At 34.0% G+C, this 20,491-nt stretch overlaps 1 protein-coding gene across 1 annotated transcript in view; it reads left to right on the forward strand.

Annotated features, from left to right (window-relative positions):
• LOC114331335 (uncharacterized) overlaps positions 1-14,496 on the forward strand; it is a 60,442-nt gene extending 45,946 nt beyond the window's left edge. The window contains exons 2-3 of the mRNA XM_028280863.2: positions 978-1,233; positions 14,148-14,496. Of these exons, the coding sequence (XP_028136664.1) occupies positions 978-1,233; positions 14,148-14,374 (483 nt within the window). The 3' untranslated portion in view covers positions 14,375-14,496. The remainder of the gene's footprint in view (positions 1-977; positions 1,234-14,147) is intronic.
• Positions 14,497-20,491: the final 5,995 nt, after the last annotated feature.

Raw genomic sequence — 20,491 nt, forward strand, 5'->3', positions numbered from 1 at the left:
ATCTTATAAAAGCCTACAAAATGATGTTTTAACAAACTTTCTAAGATAAAAAATAAGAAAGTTACGGTTAAAAAATAATTATATTTTTTTGAAAAAAAAAGGAGAAATCCTATTGAAAGCGTAATAATGTAAGTTAGCTATGTTTTTAGTCATTGCCCTATTTATTCTTATTTATCTATGTATTATTAATATATTCTAGAAGTTTAACTGGCTTAGAATGGTTAGTTTTAAAAAAACTGGAGTTAGCGAATAACGAATTTGTGTAGTTTAGTAAAAAATGTCATTTTCTTCAGAATAGAAAGATTAGCATCAAAGATCCGAAAAAATGTTTTAATGTAAAATTGTAGGTTATTTAATTCTGGAGAATTCGGTTTGAAAAAAATTTTTCTATGGCAAAAATTGAGTGAATCGTAAATGAGTACATATCGAAAAACAATGATTTTTTCTATACAAAACTAACACTTTCGATAGCGAATAAATCGAAAACTATTAATTTTATCAAAAAAATGTATAGAATATTTTTTGCTTAGAATGAATGTTTTTATCAACTTTTGCGATCAAAATATGATAAAAAATTTCAACCCCCCGAGATGGGGTGGCAACTACCCCCATGGTAAAAGCGCCTTTCGGAATCATATAGATTTTGATCCTTGGACTATCCACTACTTATTCTCAAATTTTCAAGCAAATCGATCCATTCTGTAAAAATTGCGAGGTGAAAAGCTTCGGTTCCTGGCCTATATCTCGAAAACGAAGCAGTTGCGGACATATGTTTATAGAGCAAACTGTCATTATTTTTCATGTAGTTTGTACTATCTTTTCAAGTTTATCACACTTATTTACTAACACCCTGTATATAGTAGCTGAAAAATTATTATTTCTCATTGATATCAATAAATCTATATAAGTAATAAAAACATTAGTAGCTAAATTGAGTAGTTTTAATATTTGCTATAAGAACTATATTTATGTTTTAGGTAACAATTGAAATACTTACCCTATGGGTATCACTTACTGCCTTCGCTGATTGTTCTCCTATTTCAAGTTTAAAGTTAATAGGAAATACTGCGCAGGCATCAAAGGAAATTGCACGAACTATAGACATACTAGAGTTTAATTTTGAAGAAAATCTGCGCCAATATAATAATTTTTTTAAATATAATTACCCCATTTCTTATGACTTAGACATTGGCGACCACACATTTGGTATACCAGAGCAGCCATCCAGCATTGGTAAGTAGTTTATCTTCTATTTAAAATAAATTTGGTGCACTTTTCTTTGTTTTAAAGGTGTATATTATCATCTACTCTTAACCTACTTGAGGAATGGTTAAATCTGTTTTATAGCAATTTATAAGAAGCAGCGGGCAAAAAGTTGCGACGAATAAAGGTTAATTACTCTGATGAGCCACACATTCAAAATTTTTCTTCGCGTTATTCATGGAAGAATATAAAGTCATTGCGGAAAGACCTAAATGAAACCCAATTTGGATTTGGGAATACGCTGGGTATATGCGAGGCACTTTTTGGCTTAAGTGTGTTTCTCCAAAAATGCTGCGACCAACGTAAAAATATTTATGTGGCTTTCATCGATTAAGAAAAGACTTTCGATAGGGTACAGCATGGAACTCTTGAGAACATATTATTAAAAACCAAAGTCATTACTAGTAGAGACCCATGCATATCAGAGCAATTACCGATTCCAGAAGCTACAGAGGGGCAGACACCAATAGCGATCATATTCTAACGATAGCTAAACTTAAACAAGAGCTGCCAAGAAACCCAAGAACAGCAAAAGAAAGATTAACATATAAGATAGAATTACAGATTTGTGGCAGAGATAAATAAAAGACTTCATTACCCGACCGCAGAAGATATTGATGAAGAATGGAAGCAACGGAACTATGTCTAGGAAAAGTACAAGCAGAGAAACGAAGAGACTGGTTTGACGAGGATTGTAAAATAGCATTGATACGTAGAAATAAAGCAAAAATAGAAAAAGACAAAAATAATAGACAGGATACTACAGAAAAATATAAAATGGCAAGAAGAGAAGTAAAGCAAATCACAGAAAAAAGAAAAGAGAACATTTTGACAAACAGTTGAAAACAATAGAGGAATCGTACATAAACAAGGAAATAAGAAATTTCTACCAAGAAGTAAAAAATCCCGAGGAACTGCAAAGAGTAAAACAAGTTACTGTAGAGATAAAGACGGTGTGCTTTTAGGAAAAACAACAGAAAAATTGAACAGATGGACCCCAGGAAATAAAACAACATCAACAGGATAACACAGAACAAAAACGGGAAGAAGAACCAACACTACAAGAAGTAAAAGAAGCAATATGGAAGCAAAAAAATAACAAAAGCGCAGTTCCGGAGAAAGCGGAATTCCGGCAGACATTTTTAAAGCAGGAGGAGAAAAGCTCCAAGAAAAAATTTTCCGACTAATATTAACAGTCTGGCAAAAAGAGGAAATGCCGCAACAATGAAACAATGCACTCATCTGTCAAATCTACAAAAAAGGCGATGAAATAAATTGTGAAAATTATAGAGGAATATCGCTATTTGAAGTGGCCTATAAAATACTTGCAAAAATCATCCGAAATAGATTGCAAAAGGAGGTAAATAAGATCATTATGGAGAATACCAAGGAGGTTTTAGACCAGGAAGATCAACAACAGATCAAATATGTTTATTAAAACTAATACAGAACAACAGCTACGAACAAAATTTGGGACTACACATGTTGTTCATTGACTTTTAACAGGCTTACGACTCAGTAGACCGAGATATGCTATATGAAGCAATGAGATCCTTAGGTATTTCAGGAAAGTTGGTTAAATTAGTGACAATGACGCTCAACAATACAAAAAACAGGATAACAATGAAAGGAAATTTTTCAAAACAATTCACAGTGAATAAAGGACTGAGACAGGGTGACCCTTTATCCACAGATTTATTTAACTTGGTACTAGAGCACATGGTAAGAAGGATAAAAATTAGTACAAGTGGGAACATATGTAACAACAGACAGCAGTTTATAGCTTACGCCCTTACGCTGATGATCTAATCATCCTAACAAGAACAAATTAACACCTCCAAAAAATCTTCCAAAAGTTCGAAGCGGAAGCAAAAAGGTATGGATTAAAAATCAACCAAGGAAAAACACAATACATGGTAATGAAAGGAGATATAAATAAACAGGATAACTATATAAAAATGAAAGGAGAAGGAAATGAATATAAATTTAAGGAAGTATCAGAATTCAAATACCTGGGAGTGATTGTAACAAACACTGGAAGGGAAGAAAAAGAAATAGATAAAAGATTATTGAAGGGAAGTCGAGTTGTGGGTGGCTTAAACATGATACTAAAAGCAAAAAATCTATCAAGAAACGCGAAAATCAGAATGTATGAAAAGATAATACGGCCCACAGTGTTGTATGTGAGCGAAACGTGGGTAATGAATCAACAAGAGGAGAAAAATATACAGATATGGGAAAGAAAGGTCCTGAGAAAGATTTTTGGAGGTATACAGATAGCGGAGAAAACCTGGAGGAGACGAACAAATGAAGAAGTAATGAGGATGTATGGGAGACCAAAAATAACAACAAAAATACGAGCCCAAAGAGTTAGATGGCTGGGACATATTACTCGAATGCCAGAAAATAGAAACGTCAAACGAATATTGAATGACAGAGCATTGGGAAAAAGGAGACGAGGTCGTCCAAGGAAGAGATGGGAAGAGGCTGCAGAGAGGGATTTAGAAGGAATCGGGGTGAAGGACTGGAGAAAGAGCGCAGAAGACCGAAAAGAATGGAGAAATATTATCCAGAATTTAGAAGCCGTAGGCCTATAAGGCCTGTTAGCGCTGTTTTATGTATATATATATATATATATATATATATATATATATATATATATATATATATATATATATGCTTTCTGTTGTTTTCCGGGTTTGACTCCGCGTTGAATAAGTTTGGTTTTGAGAAAAACCATTATTTTGACGACGTTTCGGCCAGATCTCACTTGCCATTGTCAAGTCAGGTAGTTCCGCTTCTCACTGTTGCTTGAAGTAGACTGACCACAGTCGCAACAGCGAGAAGCGGAACTACCTGACTTGACAATGGCAAGTGAGATCTTGCCGAAACGTCGTCAAAATAATGGTTTTTCTCAAAACCAAACTTATTCAACGCGGAGTCAAACCCGGAAAACAACAGAAAGCACATATAGCTCCCGCGGAAACTTCAAGTGTAACATATATATATATATATATATATATATATATATATATATATATATATATATATATATATATATATATATATATATATATATATATATATATATATATATATATATATATATATATATAACAAAGGAGCACTCGTAAGTGTAGGGTTTTATCGGTCAAGTGGGTGAAAAAAGAGACAAAGAGACAAAGAATTCGGCTACTTCATCTATTTATTGAAGACGTTTCGTCTACTGCTCAGTAGACATCATCAGTTCATCTACAAAAAGAGTGTTATAAGAAACAACATCCAAAAGAGAGGTAAAAAGCACTAGCGTTACCTTAAAAAGACATGTAGCAAAAGATAAGATGTACATAGTAAAAAAACCTTATCCATGAACCAACGTAAAGTAAAAGTATATAACATTTAAGTGTATAGTTAATATTTAAAAAACTTTAGTACAGCCAAAGACAAGACCATGTGGTAACAGTCACATATAAAAAACAAGTGAAAAAAAGCCGGCTTGCTTTTTTAAAGTCAAGAATGAACCAAGAAAAAACCAGATTCACACTTCCAAAAAATTAGTAGTATTTAAGCATACTTCATTTTAACTTTAGGTAACATCATTAAATGACTTGAATGCTAATATGCAATTTTGAAAATTTAAAGTTAAATAGTTACCAACAGGTCATCTGAGCCCAACGGACACACAAAAGAAAATGGAGTTTGAATTATCAGGTGTAAACTGACATCTCGCCAAGAGGCAGGCAACCTTAAAAAATTATAACAAAGAGTGACTGACAACTGCAGTACAGCGCGGTAAAATTTAAATTGATGTAATTAAAACAGTTATAAAAGTGTTTAAAAAGTGAAAGTAATATCAAGAAGTAATCAAGGGATGTACCTTATACCTCATAGACAAGAATCACAGTTTATTTTAAACAAGTGAGGGCAATACTGCTACTGGTACTGGCATGAGTACTGGTTATCCAGTACTAACGTAGGCACTTTTCCATATAATTGTGTGAATTGCCCTCACTTGTTTAAAATAAACTGTGATTCTTGTCTATGAGGTATAAGGTACATCCCTTGATTACTTCTTGATATTATTTTCACTTTTTAAACACTTTTATAACTGTTTTAATTACATCAATTTAAATTTTACCGCGCTGCACTGCAGTTGTCAGTCACTCTTTGTTATAATTTTTCAAGGTTGCCTGCCTCTTGGCGAGATGTCAGTTTACACCTGATAATTCAAACTCCATTTTCTTTTGTGTGTTCGTTGGGCTCCGATAACCTGTTGGTAACTATTTAACTTTAAATTTTCAAAATTGCATATTAGCATTCAAGTCATTTAATAATGTTACCTAAAGTTAAAATGAAGTATGCTTAAATACTACTAATTTTTTGGAAGTGTGAATCTGGTTTTTTCTTGGTTCATTCTTGACTTTAAAAAAGCAAGCCGGCTTTTTTCACTTGTTTTTTATATGTGACTGTTACCACATGGTCTTGTCTTTGGCTGTACTAAAGTTTTTTAAATATTAACTATACACTTAAATGTTATATACTTTTACATTACGTTGGTTCATGGATAAGGTTTTTTTACTATGTACATCTTATCTTTTGCTACATGTCTTTTTAAGGTAACGCTAGTGCTTTTTTACCTCTTTTTTGGATGTTGTTTCTTAGAACACTCTTTTTGTAGATGAACTGATGATGTCTACTGAGCAGTAGACGAAACGGCTTCAATAAATAGATGAAGTAGCCGAATTCTTTGTCTCTTTTTTCACCCACTTGACCGATAAAACCCTACACATACGAGTGCTCCTTTGTTATATTGGAATTGACGGTCGTACTCCTTTATGATATATATATATATATATATATATATATATATATATATATATATATATATATATATATATATATATATATTATCTATTGTTGACCTACTTGAGGAATGGCTAAATCTGTTTTTATAGCAATTTACAAGAAGAAGCGGGCAAAAAGTTGCGACAAATACAGGTTAATTACTCTGATGAGCCACACACTCAAAATTTTTTTTCGCATTATTCATGGAAGAATAAGAAGTCATTGCGAAAAGACCTAGATGAAACCCAGTTTGGATTTGGGAATACGCTGGGTACATGCGAGGCACTTTTTGGCTTAAGTGTGTTTCTCCAAAAATGCTCCGACCAACGTAAAAACATTTATGTGGCTTTCATCGATTACGAAAAGGCTTTCGATAGGGTACAGCGTGGAACTCTTGTGAACATATTAAAAACCAAAGTCATTGATATAGACCAGGGTAATAAGCTAGAAATAGACCATGTTCGGGACACTCAAAGATCCAGGTAGTTGACTACTTTTTTAGTTATTGTATACCTATAGGATGAAAACCTACCTGTTTCCTGCCTAGAGTTCGCGTCCGTTTTTAATTATTAACAATTTAGTGCAAAAATCGCGATTTTTCCGATTTTTTGCACCCCATTCAAAAGCTAAATAGTTGACATAAAATTACAAAATTTAATTTTTTAGAACATTAAAAACCTTCAAAATGCCGATTTTTTAAAGTTAAAAAGTTAATTTGTTGCTACGCAAACTGCAAAATAAGTGAAAATCGTTATTTGTTAATAACTTTTACAAAAACTAGCTTAGAACTTTAGTGTTTCGCCCAAAGTTGGGTATTGGGGTACTTAATAAACCCTTAAAATTTGAGACCGATCCATTAATTAGTTTAAGAGTTATTCTAATTGTTTTTCCCAGAGACCTTTATTTTGCAATAACATAAGATAGAAAATAATGAAGATAGAGCAGTTCTGAGTATGCCAAATGAAAGTAGAAAACTGATATTATCAAAATTTACTAAAAAACGATAAAAAGATTATCTAATATAGTCAAAAATCCTAATGCCAAATTTGTGAAATTTTGTAGTTTAATAGTATTTGATGATATAAGTGTTAAAAGTACACGTTTAAGGCACGCATGTGAAAGTTTGCAGAATGAGCGATAGCGAGTTCTGCAATTCACATGAGTGCCTTAAAAATGTACTTTTTAACACGCATATCATACAATATTTTTTCTACAAACGTAATTACAGGACAATATCTACAAAAACTTTTACTTAAACTTGACTGACATTCCATTTTTATATTTTTTTGACATTACATCAAAATTGTCTATACGGTCAATACGAACTGCAGTGCCTTAAAAATATTTTATCTACGACTGATACATAATATATGTATTATACTTGTGGTGTTTGCAATATAATGCCATATAATAATCCCTTAGGGATTAATAATGCGGGATTAATAGCTATTAATCCCTCTGGCACAACAATCACAAAATTCACCACGGAAACAAAATAATCAACCTCAAAAAGTGTCACTGTCAAACGAATAGTATATTTGACAGTTTGTGTTGAGATGGACGAAAATGAAGAATCTTTTAATTGTACATCACCAGAAATTGTAGAACTAGCTACAGCAACAGCATCTACCTTAATAATACCTGAAACATCGAAATCCATTTATAATAAAACGTACGCAACCTTCAACGAATGGCGTGTTCGAAACAACGCGAAATCATTTTCCGAAAATGTTCTGCTGGCCTATTTCGCTGAATTAAGTGCAAAATATAAACCGTCTTCGTTATGGTCATTCTATTCAATGATTAAATCTATGTTGAGAATAAACCATGACGTTGATCTGGAAAAATACGGCAAACTAAGAGCGTTTCTAAAGAGAAAATCGGAAGGATTTCAAGCAAAAAAGTCTTCCACTCTAACCCCAGAGCAAATTAGGAAATTTATTGACAAAGCTCCTGATGAAATTTATCTTTTACATAAGGTAAATATACATATTTAATTTGATTTATTCAAAAACTCATATGCTTATTTGCTTCAGGTAATATTGATCATTGGAATTATGGGTGCATGCCGCTCAAACGAACTTTATCAAATGAATATACAAGACGTGAAGGATCTCCAAACAGATTTATTAATAACAATCCCCAAGTCTAAAACCAAAATTGTACGAAAATTTACCATAAACAGTACGTTTTACAATATTGTGAAGAAATACATCGATCTCCGTCCGTCACATGTGAAAATAAATTCATTCTTTCTAAATTATCAAAAATCTAAATGTACAATACAACGTATAGGAAAGAACAAATTTGCAGATATTGGTAGGCAGATTGCCAAATATTTAAACTTGCCAAATCCTGAAAGTTATACCGGCCGTTGTTATCGCAGATCATCTGCCACTCTGTATATTGATGGAGGAGGCGATTTAACTGGATTAAAGCGTCATGGGGGCTGGAAGTCAACACAGGTAGCTGAAGGATACATTGATCAGTCTATGAGAACACTACAGCAGATACTATCGCTAAAGAGATAAACAGTAATGTACCATCTTCTTGTTCTACAGCAATCGAGATCCCAAATATTTGTATTAAAAACTCTACTAAAGTTAATGATGATTCTCAACCAATTCAGTTTATTAATTGTACTATTACTAATTTTAATGTTTTTAACAAATAAAGTTGTTCATTAAAAATCTTAAATTAATTAATTTGTCGTAGATAAAGTAGAGTATACTACTCGCAATAATGGCTCTCATTCCCTCGGAATGTTACTCCCTCGCCGCTAACGCGGCTCGGTTCGTAAATATTCCTCGGGAATAATACATTATTGACTCGTGGTATAATCTACTATTAAAGCACTAGTGCCTTAAAGTAGCATTTTTAACGCTCGTATGGAGTGCTAAAAATTACATTTTTAACACGGTTGTAGAAAAAAACATTTAGAATAACTTTAAAAATATTGTCTGTAGAAAAAGTCATTTTACATATTAGAAAAGCTGGTATTTTACACGAATTTTAAAAAATGTATTTTAATTGGTGACTAGTCGTGGTAAGTGAAGGGGGAGCTGGGAGCCGACAAATGCACGAGTTCAAACACTATAAAAAGCAACTTACAACTACTATCATTTTCTATACCTCGGGATCTACTGAATATATTTTGATCGTTCTTTTTTAATTTGTATGTAATTTTTCTCTACATTACAAATATGCAATTTGTCTAGACATTTATTAATTAATAAACAGTCTAATTTGTTTAAACAATTTTTGAAAAAATTATTTTTTCCCAAAAATCCATGATTTTAATCATACTATCCCTATTAATCATAGAAAAAGTTAAGGTATACTTTAATAAATAAATTATCTTCAATAAATAATTATCTAATAAAAATCATTTATTTATTAAAGTGTACTTTAACTTTTTCTGTGATCATTAATGATACTATGATTAAAAAAATAGATTTTTGTAAAAAAAAATATATTTTCAAGAATTGTTTAAACAAATTAGACTGTTTATTAATTAATAAATTTATAAAAAAATTGCATATTTGTAATGTACGTAAAAATTACATACCAATTAAAAAAAGAAAGATCAAAATCCATTGAGTTGATCCGGAGATACAGCAAATTATATTCGTTTGAAATTGCTTTTTCGGTATTTTAACTCGCTGGATTTGTAGATTCCCCCTAGTAATCGTTTGCACTACATTTTTGAAAAATCGTAGAGGGTGCTGTGAAGGTATAATGTTTGTGCAATTTTTTTAAGAAAAAATACAAATATCATTTTTTAAAATGGCATTAATGAGATTCCTTAATTATTATAAACAAATTAGCTGTGAATTAAAAAAAATATGGCTAACTTTGTCCCAAATGAGCCCAGGCTAATTTTTTTTATTTGAAAATTCGTGTTAAAATACTATCTTTTCGAATATATAAAAAGATTGTTTCTACGGACAACATTTTTAAAGTTATTCTAAATGTTTATAAACTACAAAATTTTAAAAATTTGGCATTAGGGTTATTGGCTATATTAATTATTTTTTTATCTTTTTTTAATACATTTTGATAATATCACTCTTCTACTTTTATTTGGCATACTCAGAATTGCACTATCTTCATTATTTTCTGTCTTATCTTATTGCAAAATAAAGGTCTCTGGGATAAACAAATAGAATAACTCTTAAACTAATTAATGGATCGGTCTCAAATTTTGAGGGTTTGTTAAGTACCCTAATGTCCAACTTTGGGTGAAACACTAAAGTTCTGAGCTAGTTTTAGTAAAAGTTATTAACAAATAACGATTTTCACTTATTTTGCAGTTTGCGTAGAAACAAATTAACTTTTTAACTTTCAAAAATCGGTATTTTGAAGGTTTTTCAATGTTCCAAAAATGAAAAAAATTTTTGAATGGAGTGCAAAAAATCGAAAAAATCGCGATTTTTGCACTAAAATGTTAATAATTAAAAAACGGACGCGAACTCTAGGCAGGAAACAGGTAGGTTTTCTTGCTATAGGTCTACAATAACTAAAAAAGTAATCAGCTACCTGGATCTTTGAGTGTCCCGAGAAAATCCTTATTACCCTGGACTAATAGTAGAGACCCTTGCATCATAGATAACTTATATTTGAAGTAGAAAGCAGACGAAGTACGATGAAGTCGAGTCGATGAAAGCTTAACCGACGAATGTTACATTCTAAGTGGCATCAGACAGAGATGCAATATCTTCTCGGATATAATTTTCAAAGAGGCTTGCAAGATAGACATTAGAGTAGAAATCACTGGTAAACTGATTAATATTCTTAGATATGGTGACGGCACTGTTATCAGTTCACTGTTAACAGTTCAATAATTAGTTAAGAAGTTTCCCAGATATATAATAAGGAAAACTAAGGAGGCCTGGATTAGATAGAATTTGTCAACAGAAACAATTTTGTAAACTTGTTTGTTAGAATTATGAAAGTAGAGCTAATACCCGATGAATAGAGAAACAACACATTATGACAGTTGTATAGCAACAAAGTAAATGTAACAACATAAAAATATAAAACCAGAAAATGATGCAGCTACATCATGAACAGATGGGAAAGAATGAAAGAAGAATGGTATAGGAATGGAATTAATATAGATATAGTACAAGATCGCAGCCAATCTTATAAACCGTCAACTAAAAGCACGGGTAGAGAATATAATAGAAAATTATCAGAACGGGTTCCGTACACGAAGATCAACCATAAACGCAATACACGCAGTAGAACAAATAATACAGAAATAGGTATAGGGAATATAATAAGAACCTGCATGTAACTTTGGCCTGAGAGAAGCAAAACTAAACGGAAAGGATTATAATACTGAATGGAACACAAATTATGCTTATGCCGATGATTTAACCGTTGTAGCAGAGGAAAGTGAGGACTTCATAAAAGCCATAAACAAGCTGGACGTACAAGCAAAAAGGGTGTGATTAGTAATTAATGAAAACAAAATCAAATACATATAACTGAACGGGGATGCTGGAAGGGGACTAATTATAACGGGAAAATATAACTTTAAAGAAGTAACCAAGTTCAACTTCCTATGTGTAGCAATATCTACGAAAAAGCAGCAAATATAGAACACAGAGAGAATCCAGATGGGTAATTAAGCTTTTGGAAAGAATAAGCGATTACCCAGATCGAAAACCAGAAGAAATCCTAAAATAGCTCTTGAGTGTGAAACAGCTGGAATAAAGGTGAACGGAGTTTCCATTAACAACATTAGGATGGCACTGTCATCTTAACCGAAAATATTTAAGATCTTCAGAGACTGGTGAACAGAATAACGATGTACATGTAGCCAAGAATACGGTCTACAATGAACAAGATTCTAGTTATTTCATTGATGCCGCGTTCAAAGTCCAAGCTTCCATTCCATAAAAAAAGTCGAGAAAACGTAGCACCTAGCATACCTAACTCTTAGCTCCAACTTCAAATGTCTTGTGCAGAGCACTTTTTCATTTTGTTAAAATTTGCTATACTTTTTCTATTCTGATTTTGATTTCCTGGAAGTAATCACCTCTGGAGTTGATCATTGTTCCCAGATATGGATATTGGTCTACTCGTTCAACATTAGTTCCGTTTATGAAGAAATTTCTCGATATTTCTTTGAGTTTTCGATATTCTCATAAATTGTGTCTACTTGACTTTCATTGTAGAGAGTATTCTTGTCTAAATTCCGCTATTCTGGTTACCAGCCTCTGAAGATCCCCAATATTTTCGGCTAAGATGACAGTGTCATCCGCATATCTAATGTTGATAATGGGAACTCCATTTACCTTTATTCCAGCTGTTTTACCCTCAAAAGCTTTTTTTAAGAACTCTTTATTGTAGATTGTAGACAATGAACATCAAGAAGGCAAAATTTATGATATCTAAAACACAAAGAGATAACGAGAATCTCCTCATAACCGAAACCCATGTCGAACGAGTAGACCAACATACATATCTTGGAACAATCATCATTCCACAAATGATTACTTCCAGGAGATTAAAATTGGAATAGAAAAGGCTAGAATTTTAACAAAACGAGAAAAGTGATTTGTACAAGAGATCTAAAGTTGTTAGAGCTAAGGTTCGCTAGGTGCTACGTTTCCTCGACTTTGTTTTACGGAATGGAAGCTCGGACCTTGAACGCGGCAGCGGCAAGAAGTCTGAAAATATCGTAGACAGAACATGTCACTAACAAAGAAGTTCTTAGAAAGATGAATAAATAAAAATACAATAAAAACCAGATAATTGGAATATCTCGGACATATTACACGTGGAGAGAGATACAACTTGCTCCAACTCATTATGCAGGGAAAGATTCAAGGAAAAAGAAGCATAGGGAGACACAAAATATCGTGGCTGCGTAAACTGAGAGTGGTACGAACGTACATCAAATGAACTTTTCAGAGCAGTCGTCCCCAAAGTCCGAATAGCTATGATGATTGCCGACCTCGGTGGCGGAGATGGCACTTAAAGAAGAAGAAAAACATCAGCAGACAAACAAAAATTAGAATGTATAAGACACTGACCAGACCAGTTATCACGTATGCAATGGAGACACGACGCTGACAAAAAAAAAGATGAAGAAGATCTAAGAATAGAAGAAAGAAAAATAATGAGATCAATATTGGAATCAAAAAGAACAAGCGACGGAAAAACAAAAATAAAGACCAATAAAGAAATTCAACAAGAAATGAGAGGTGAGAACATAGGTAGTAAGATACATAAAAGTCAACTAGAATGGACAGACAACATAATGAGAAGAGCACCCCACAGAAATGATGAAAATAATCACGAACTGGACACATGAAATTGACTGGGACCAAGAAAAAGAGGAAGACTCAGGGCAAAATGATGGAACTAGATAAATGAAGACATAAAAATAATAAAAATAAAAGACTGGAAGACAAGATGCAGAAACAGGAAAGATTGGAAATACATAACCAACGCTTCAAAGGCACATGTAGATCTATAAGAATTAAACCAAACAGGATAATCCACCTAGAAAACGAATTACCATATGCCTCGGCATTGCCTTAATCTATTGGGATTGAACCATAGATATAATAATACGTAGATTAGACAAGTCCGAAAAATAGCGTAACGCGCGAAGCAGTTCGGGTCGGTGGTCTATCTATTTCTCTCTACCGGCGCTTAGCTTTCTCTCTCTAGCATATGATGGCCGCCGCCTCTGTGTTTGTGTCGTTCCATTACTCCCACCTCTTGGTAGATACGCTCACACTCGCACGACAGACAAAGAAAGATAGCTAGACCACCGTACTTGATATTGGCGTTACACCACGATGCATTGAGTGGCATATAACTAGCCTCATCTATGGTTAACATGTCTCTGGATTGAACGGATGTGATGATGATGGTGATGATAATAAAAGAAATAAAAATATAGAAAAATGTTATTACAGAATCCGATACCTATTACCTACATAGGGATTAAAAGTAAAGTGAATTATGATAATGCTTAATACTAACAAGACATTGCTAATGCATCTTTTTTTTTTCAGACCTTGTTCGATACCACAATGAATTTGCTACACCATACAATCATCACGTTCCTACCGTTATTGATAACACACATCATCTCTACAGCAAACAATTGTTTTTTGACGAAATACCACACACTAAGCTGCTTCTTGAGAATCAAAAGTTGAGGCAGAGGAATCATTTACCACCCCATTCCTTTGGGTCAATTCGACCGGGACATCCATTTCAACGTAACTCATATAAATAAAATGAGACGCCTATTCTATAGGCGTCTAAAAAATTCTAATTATAATTAAGACACCTTTTTTTCGAACAGTATTAAACTATTATAAAAAAATTTGTGTTATGTGTGGGATGAAAGAAGTTTAATAAAATTAAAAACAGAAAAATATTTAATGACTTTTATTTTTGCTTACACATCATTAGGTACATTTGTTTATGTTCAATGTTTCCCTTAATTTAGGAAACTTAAAGAAAGATAATAAATTATGTTCTTTAATGTGTAAGTAATATACGAACAAAAATATTCACACCTCGTCTGCATGCCATTCTGTGATATGTATTTCGCTATTATTAGCTCATCAGGCAGAACTTGCTGATATAGACTGAGTGAAGAACGTACTGTTTGTCAAACTTGTTCCTGTATACATTCGTATGTCGCTGACAGGCCCTTCTTCTCCACTGGACACGTGCCCAGGGACCCGAGAACGATTGGGGCCCACTCACTAGACTCTACTCGATTTCTAAATTATTTGTGCAAAATGTTTTGACCAAAAATACAAATGCCATTCTTTAAAATGACATTCATTGGATTCCTAAATTATTATCAAAAAATTAGTTGAATAAAAAAACATGGCTTACTTTGGACCAAACTGACCTAGGACAATTTTTTTTATTAGGAAATTCGTATTAAATGCCAGCTTTGCGACTATGTAACAATATTTTTTCTATGGACAATATTTTTAAAAAACTAAGTTTTCAATCTAATAGCACATAAAATAATATCAAAAATATTACTCTCAATCCCACCAGACTGAAAACAATAGGAACCTTCTCTTGTTACACCTCTGAGGCTTCTAAAATTTGCAAGCCATAACGGATGCTGAGACTAAAGAAGATGAGGGAATTTTACAATTTATAATTCACGTCCCATCTGCTTAGAGCGGTAAAGTTCCAACGAGAATGGTTCCCTTCGTACTCCAATCATAGTAAACATGTAAATAAAAAATGAATAAGCATTTTTAATTTCGTTGCAAGACGAAACTACAGCCGCATCATATTCTAGTTCAATCAGAGAGTGCAGCAAGCACCTCTACCGGTTTCGAAACTTATTAGTCTCTCATCAAGAGGCACATATGCTGCTCTCTCTTTTTGTCCAACCAGGACAAACGCTGGCGTGCAGTTACGGATTGCAACGAACGAAATAGCAGGGATGCCCTAGCGGCAACTGCTAGCAGAAGACTAAGTTTTCAATCTAATAGCATATAAAATAATATCAAAAATATTACTCTTCATCCCCCCAGACTGAAAACAAAGAAACCTTCTCTGGTTACACCTCCGAGGCTTCTAAAATTTGCAAGCCATAACGGATGCTGAGACTAAAGAAGATAAGGGAATTTTACAATTCATAATTCACGTCCCATCTGCTCAGCGCGGTAAAGTTCCAACGGGAATGGTTCCCTTCGTACTCCAATCACAGTAATTAATTCAGAGGAATAAAATTCCCTCATCTTCTTTAGTCTCAGCATCTGTTATGGCTTGCAAATTTTAGAAGCCTCGGAGGTGTAACCAGAGAAGGTTCCTGTTGTTGTCGCGCCACAAAAGAGTTTCAAACTGTATCAAAGTTACTCTTTTGTGGCGCGTTTTACTTCAAATTGAGCAAATATTATGAACAAATTATTTAAAATAAAACTAGAATTTTGATTTGCATCAAAATGAAAATACATTTTCGCGCCACGTAATATTCATATCAGATCTTTTGTATTGTTATGAAGCTATTTTCTTGTGACATTTCTATAATCGATTACTTTTAATGGGAAATAAGCCACAATTTTACCAAAAAAATTATTTTATTAACGTTTCGAAGCCTAAATCGGGTTTTGTTGTCAAAATACAAAATACTACTAAAATAAACAAAAATGTTGTTGCTAAGTAAAACAATTCTTCTAATAATTTATTTAATCTGACTCATTTATATTGGCAATTCAGACGTATATTATACATTTTAACGTAGAAGACTTTAAAATGATATCGTCAATATTTATGAGTTGCGTTCCTGGGACGACTTTACTAAAATATAGTTCATTCGATTACATGAAATCAATCCCAACTCAAGAATATCCGTCACAAAAAAATCATAGTATGTGATCTGTCTACATCCAAATACATCCAAATGCACGATGACAGTAAAATTCTCGCGTTAGAGATTCCATAGTAAATCACGAGTGAAAACTAGGAAAAAACCTCGTGATACTATCCCGACTTCGTAAGTATTTGGTCTTACATTTAATTTACTTTAAAAAAACTAATACCCAATTCTGACTTTAATATGTTTAAATTATAAATAATATTAATATATATATATATATCGGTTTTAAAACGTTCTCCTACGTCTTCCGATGCCTAGTCGCCATTCACTTCGGTCCATCCAAAGGTCTTCATCCAATTCTCTTTCTCTCATTTCTCGATTTATGCCTTCTCTCCAACTCAGGCGGGGTCTTCCTCTTTTTCGTCTACCATGAGGGGTCCACGTTAGGATTTGTTTCGGGAGTCGTTCTTCGGACATTCTTTGTACGTGTCCATACCATCTAAGCTGTTTGGTACTAATGTCATCTACTATTGTGTGTTTCACATTCATTATTTCCCTAATTCTGTTGTTGGTTACCCTTTCTAATCTTGATTTTCCTGCTGAGCGCCTCCAGAAATCCATTTCTGTTGCTTCAAGTTTTCTCTTGTATCTTTCTTTTATTTGCCATACTTCACTGCTGTAAGTGATTATACTCTTAACAATTGTATTGTATATTCTATGTTTGTTGTTGTTTGATATTGACTGGTCCCAGAGGATGCTATTAAGAAGGGTAATTGCTTTTCTTCCCTGGTTGTTTCTTTCTTCTATCGTCCGGTCTACGCTTCCTTCTTGTGTGATGGTCATACCAAGGTATTTATATGCGTCGCAATGTTTAATAATTTCGCCATTCCCCAGTGTAAGGTCCTGCTGTGTCCCACCGATACACATATATTCGGTCTTCTTTATGTTTATTTCCAAACCACCTTTTTTGTACTCCTCTATTAATTTCCTTGTCATATATTCTATATCATCGTAGTCTTGCGCTAGTACAAGTTGGTCGTCTGCAAATGACAAAGTGTATATTGTATTGTTGCTGATCGGTAATCCCATGTTTTTGCATTTGCGTTTCCAAAGTTTTAGAGTTTGTTCGAGGTAGATCTTAAATAATGTCGGTGAAAGGCAGCACCCTTGTTTTAGGCCTTTGCTAATTTGGAATCCTCTCGATAGCCTGCTTCCAACTTTCACCCTTGATGCAGTTTTGGTATACAATTGTTTCGTCGCTGTTATTAAATTTGCGCTTATATTGGTTTTCTCTAATGCTTCCCATAGTTTGTTTTGTGGGATGCTATCATACGCTTTTCTTAAGTCCACATATAACAGATGCACCTCCTGGTTGACGGCCAGTTTCTTCTCAATAATCTGTGTAATACAAAACAGATGGTCAACCGTTGATCTCCCTGCCCTGAATCCTGCCTGTTCTTCAGCTTCTATATCTTTATATTCGTTTTCGATTTTATTTTTAATCAGTTTTCCGTATATTCGGCTGATCGAGTTCGTTACAGCGATGCCTCTGTAGTTGTCACATTGATCCCGTCTGCCTTTTTTATGTATGGTGGATATCCATGATGTCTTCCATTCTTCTGGGATTATAAATAATATTAATAATACATAGATATACAATGAGTAATACTAAAATAGATTTGCCACTGGTTTATGCAGAGTTAAAGAGACGATAAGGAATACATTGGACCTAGACATGGTCGCCGAAAAATTTTATGTCAGCGCTTAAAGTTGTCATGTCAGCGTGCGAAGAAAACTGTTCGGACTTAGTGAGGGATTCCAACAAAAAAGTACCCAGGTGGAATGAACACCTTGAAAATCAAAGAACAAAAGTCAGACGAAAATTTAAGTTCACCAAAATATCAAGCGAGTGGGGTGATTATCGCAAAGATATCATCATCATCATCTTGGTGCTACAGCCCTTAGAGAGCCTCGACCTTCTCAAGCTTTCTACGACATTCTGCTCTGTCCGTTGCTTGCATTTTCCAGTTGCCGACTCCGATCTTTTCGGTATCTTGTGTTAGCCCGTCCATCCACCTCAGCTTTGGTCTACCCCGTCTTCTCATTCCCACGGGTTGTGCTGTTAGAGTATTTTTATCATGTTCGATTCAGGGGCCCGGGCTACATGTCCTGCCCACAGCAGGCGGTTTTGCTTAATTATAGTGGTAATATCTTTTCCACCAAACGTATACTTGTAGATATTCTGCAGTTCAAAGTTATATCTACGCCTCCATATTCCGTTTTCACAGACCGCTCCGAATATCTTGTGTAGCACCTTTCTTTCAAAAATCGATAGAGCGGATTCATCTGTTTTAGTTAGCGTCCATGCCTCTGATCCATGTGAGATATCCAATAGTGAGGAGAGCCTCTCATACTCAATTCCTATCCTCACCTCCGAGAAGTGTGATACGGATCACACGGGTGAACCCCGGTAAACCTGAGCAACCCTACTGGAGACTGGGTAACCAACCCCAGTGGAAGGTAGGGTCAGTGCTGACGAGGAAGCGAGAATTGGTCCTCCAAAAAGGGGGTTGAGCATGAGGCTAACTCACGCATCTGGTAAAAACCTATTGTTACGAAATCTCGAGATAGAAAAGCCGGACTGAATTCAAGACGTCGACCCAGGCACCGAACCAAGAACAATGATTTAAAGATCGCAAAGATATGACTAAATATAATAAGGAAAAACAGAATCGTGAAAAAGCATAGTGAGGAGATAGAACAGACTGCAAAGGTCCTGAAAGAACTTTTCATTTGTACTTTGTGTACAAAAAATTATGTATGATACTACAGGCTAGCTTAATCCCCATGTAATAGTACCTATATCATTATTGCTACAGTTGGCGCTTCACTGCAAAATATGTAAAGTAAAGATTTTAGCTCAGACGTAATGTTTCCATTACTGTAACATTTTAAGGGTCCTTACCCATATATTTCCAATTTTGGTGGCTTAGCATGTGAACATCCTGTAAGTATAAGCAAATCTTTTTTTTTTTCGACCTTGTCAACATTTAAAAAAAGAATGTGTGTGTACAGTGGAACCCCGATAAGTCGGCCCCCGATAACCCGGAAGTCCGGCTAACCCGGACCGATTTTCATCAGACAAAAATTTAACAAATAAACAATTTAACAATTTTATCAAATAAAAATGTATGTAGGCCAAATAATATTTCAGAGATAATGTGTATTTGTGTAATTTGAACACATAAGTACAATAGTAAAAATGATTCATGCACACGGCGGCAGCCAGAGCGACCGTCTCAGCTTATCGGAAAGAACAGACACCTGTCTGTATTCCTTTTTCTTTATTTATGTCAAACTGTCTTAGCATTGTTTAAAAAAGACGTGACTATTTAAAAATTCTTGTATTGTGTGTAGTACAGCCTATTAATCACTTCCGTTCTGTAATGTAATCGTGCTTCAGATTGTGTTTGCTTTGTCTACGTAATGGTAACAAAACGTAAAAATGTTGCAGTGACAATGGAAAAGAAACTAGAAACATTACGTAGGATTGATAAAGACGAATCTTTAAAATAAATTTATTGCAGCATCATAATATGATATTATGCTACCATAGGTCTGGATCCCGCGTATGAAAAAAAAGTTGATTAATAGCAAGCTAAAAATTTATTAATAGCTTAAGGGTGTCTAGTCGGATAAACTTTGATATATGAGAACACTGGAACAGGGGCAGTTTTAATTGTGGAACAGGTCAAAAATTTGGAACGGTCAGAACACGAAAATGGCACATTTGTTTTGTCCGACAGAACAGACATAAACTCTCCGAACAGAGATTAAACTCTCATGCAAAAATCAGACTGCTATTTATCACCTGTCATAATTCCTGTCATTTGACATATTCTACATGTTCCACTCATTAAAACGCCAATTTGGTGATAAATAGCAGTCTGATTTTTGCATGAGAGTTTAATCTCTGTTCGGAGAGTTTAAGTCTGTTCTGTCGGAAAAAATACATGTGCCGTTTTCGTGGTCTGACCGTTCCAAATTTTTAACCTG

Source organism: Diabrotica virgifera, chromosome 1 (genome assembly GCF_917563875.1).
Source record: "Diabrotica virgifera virgifera chromosome 1, PGI_DIABVI_V3a".
Taxonomy (NCBI): Eukaryota; Metazoa; Arthropoda; class Insecta; order Coleoptera; family Chrysomelidae; genus Diabrotica; species Diabrotica virgifera.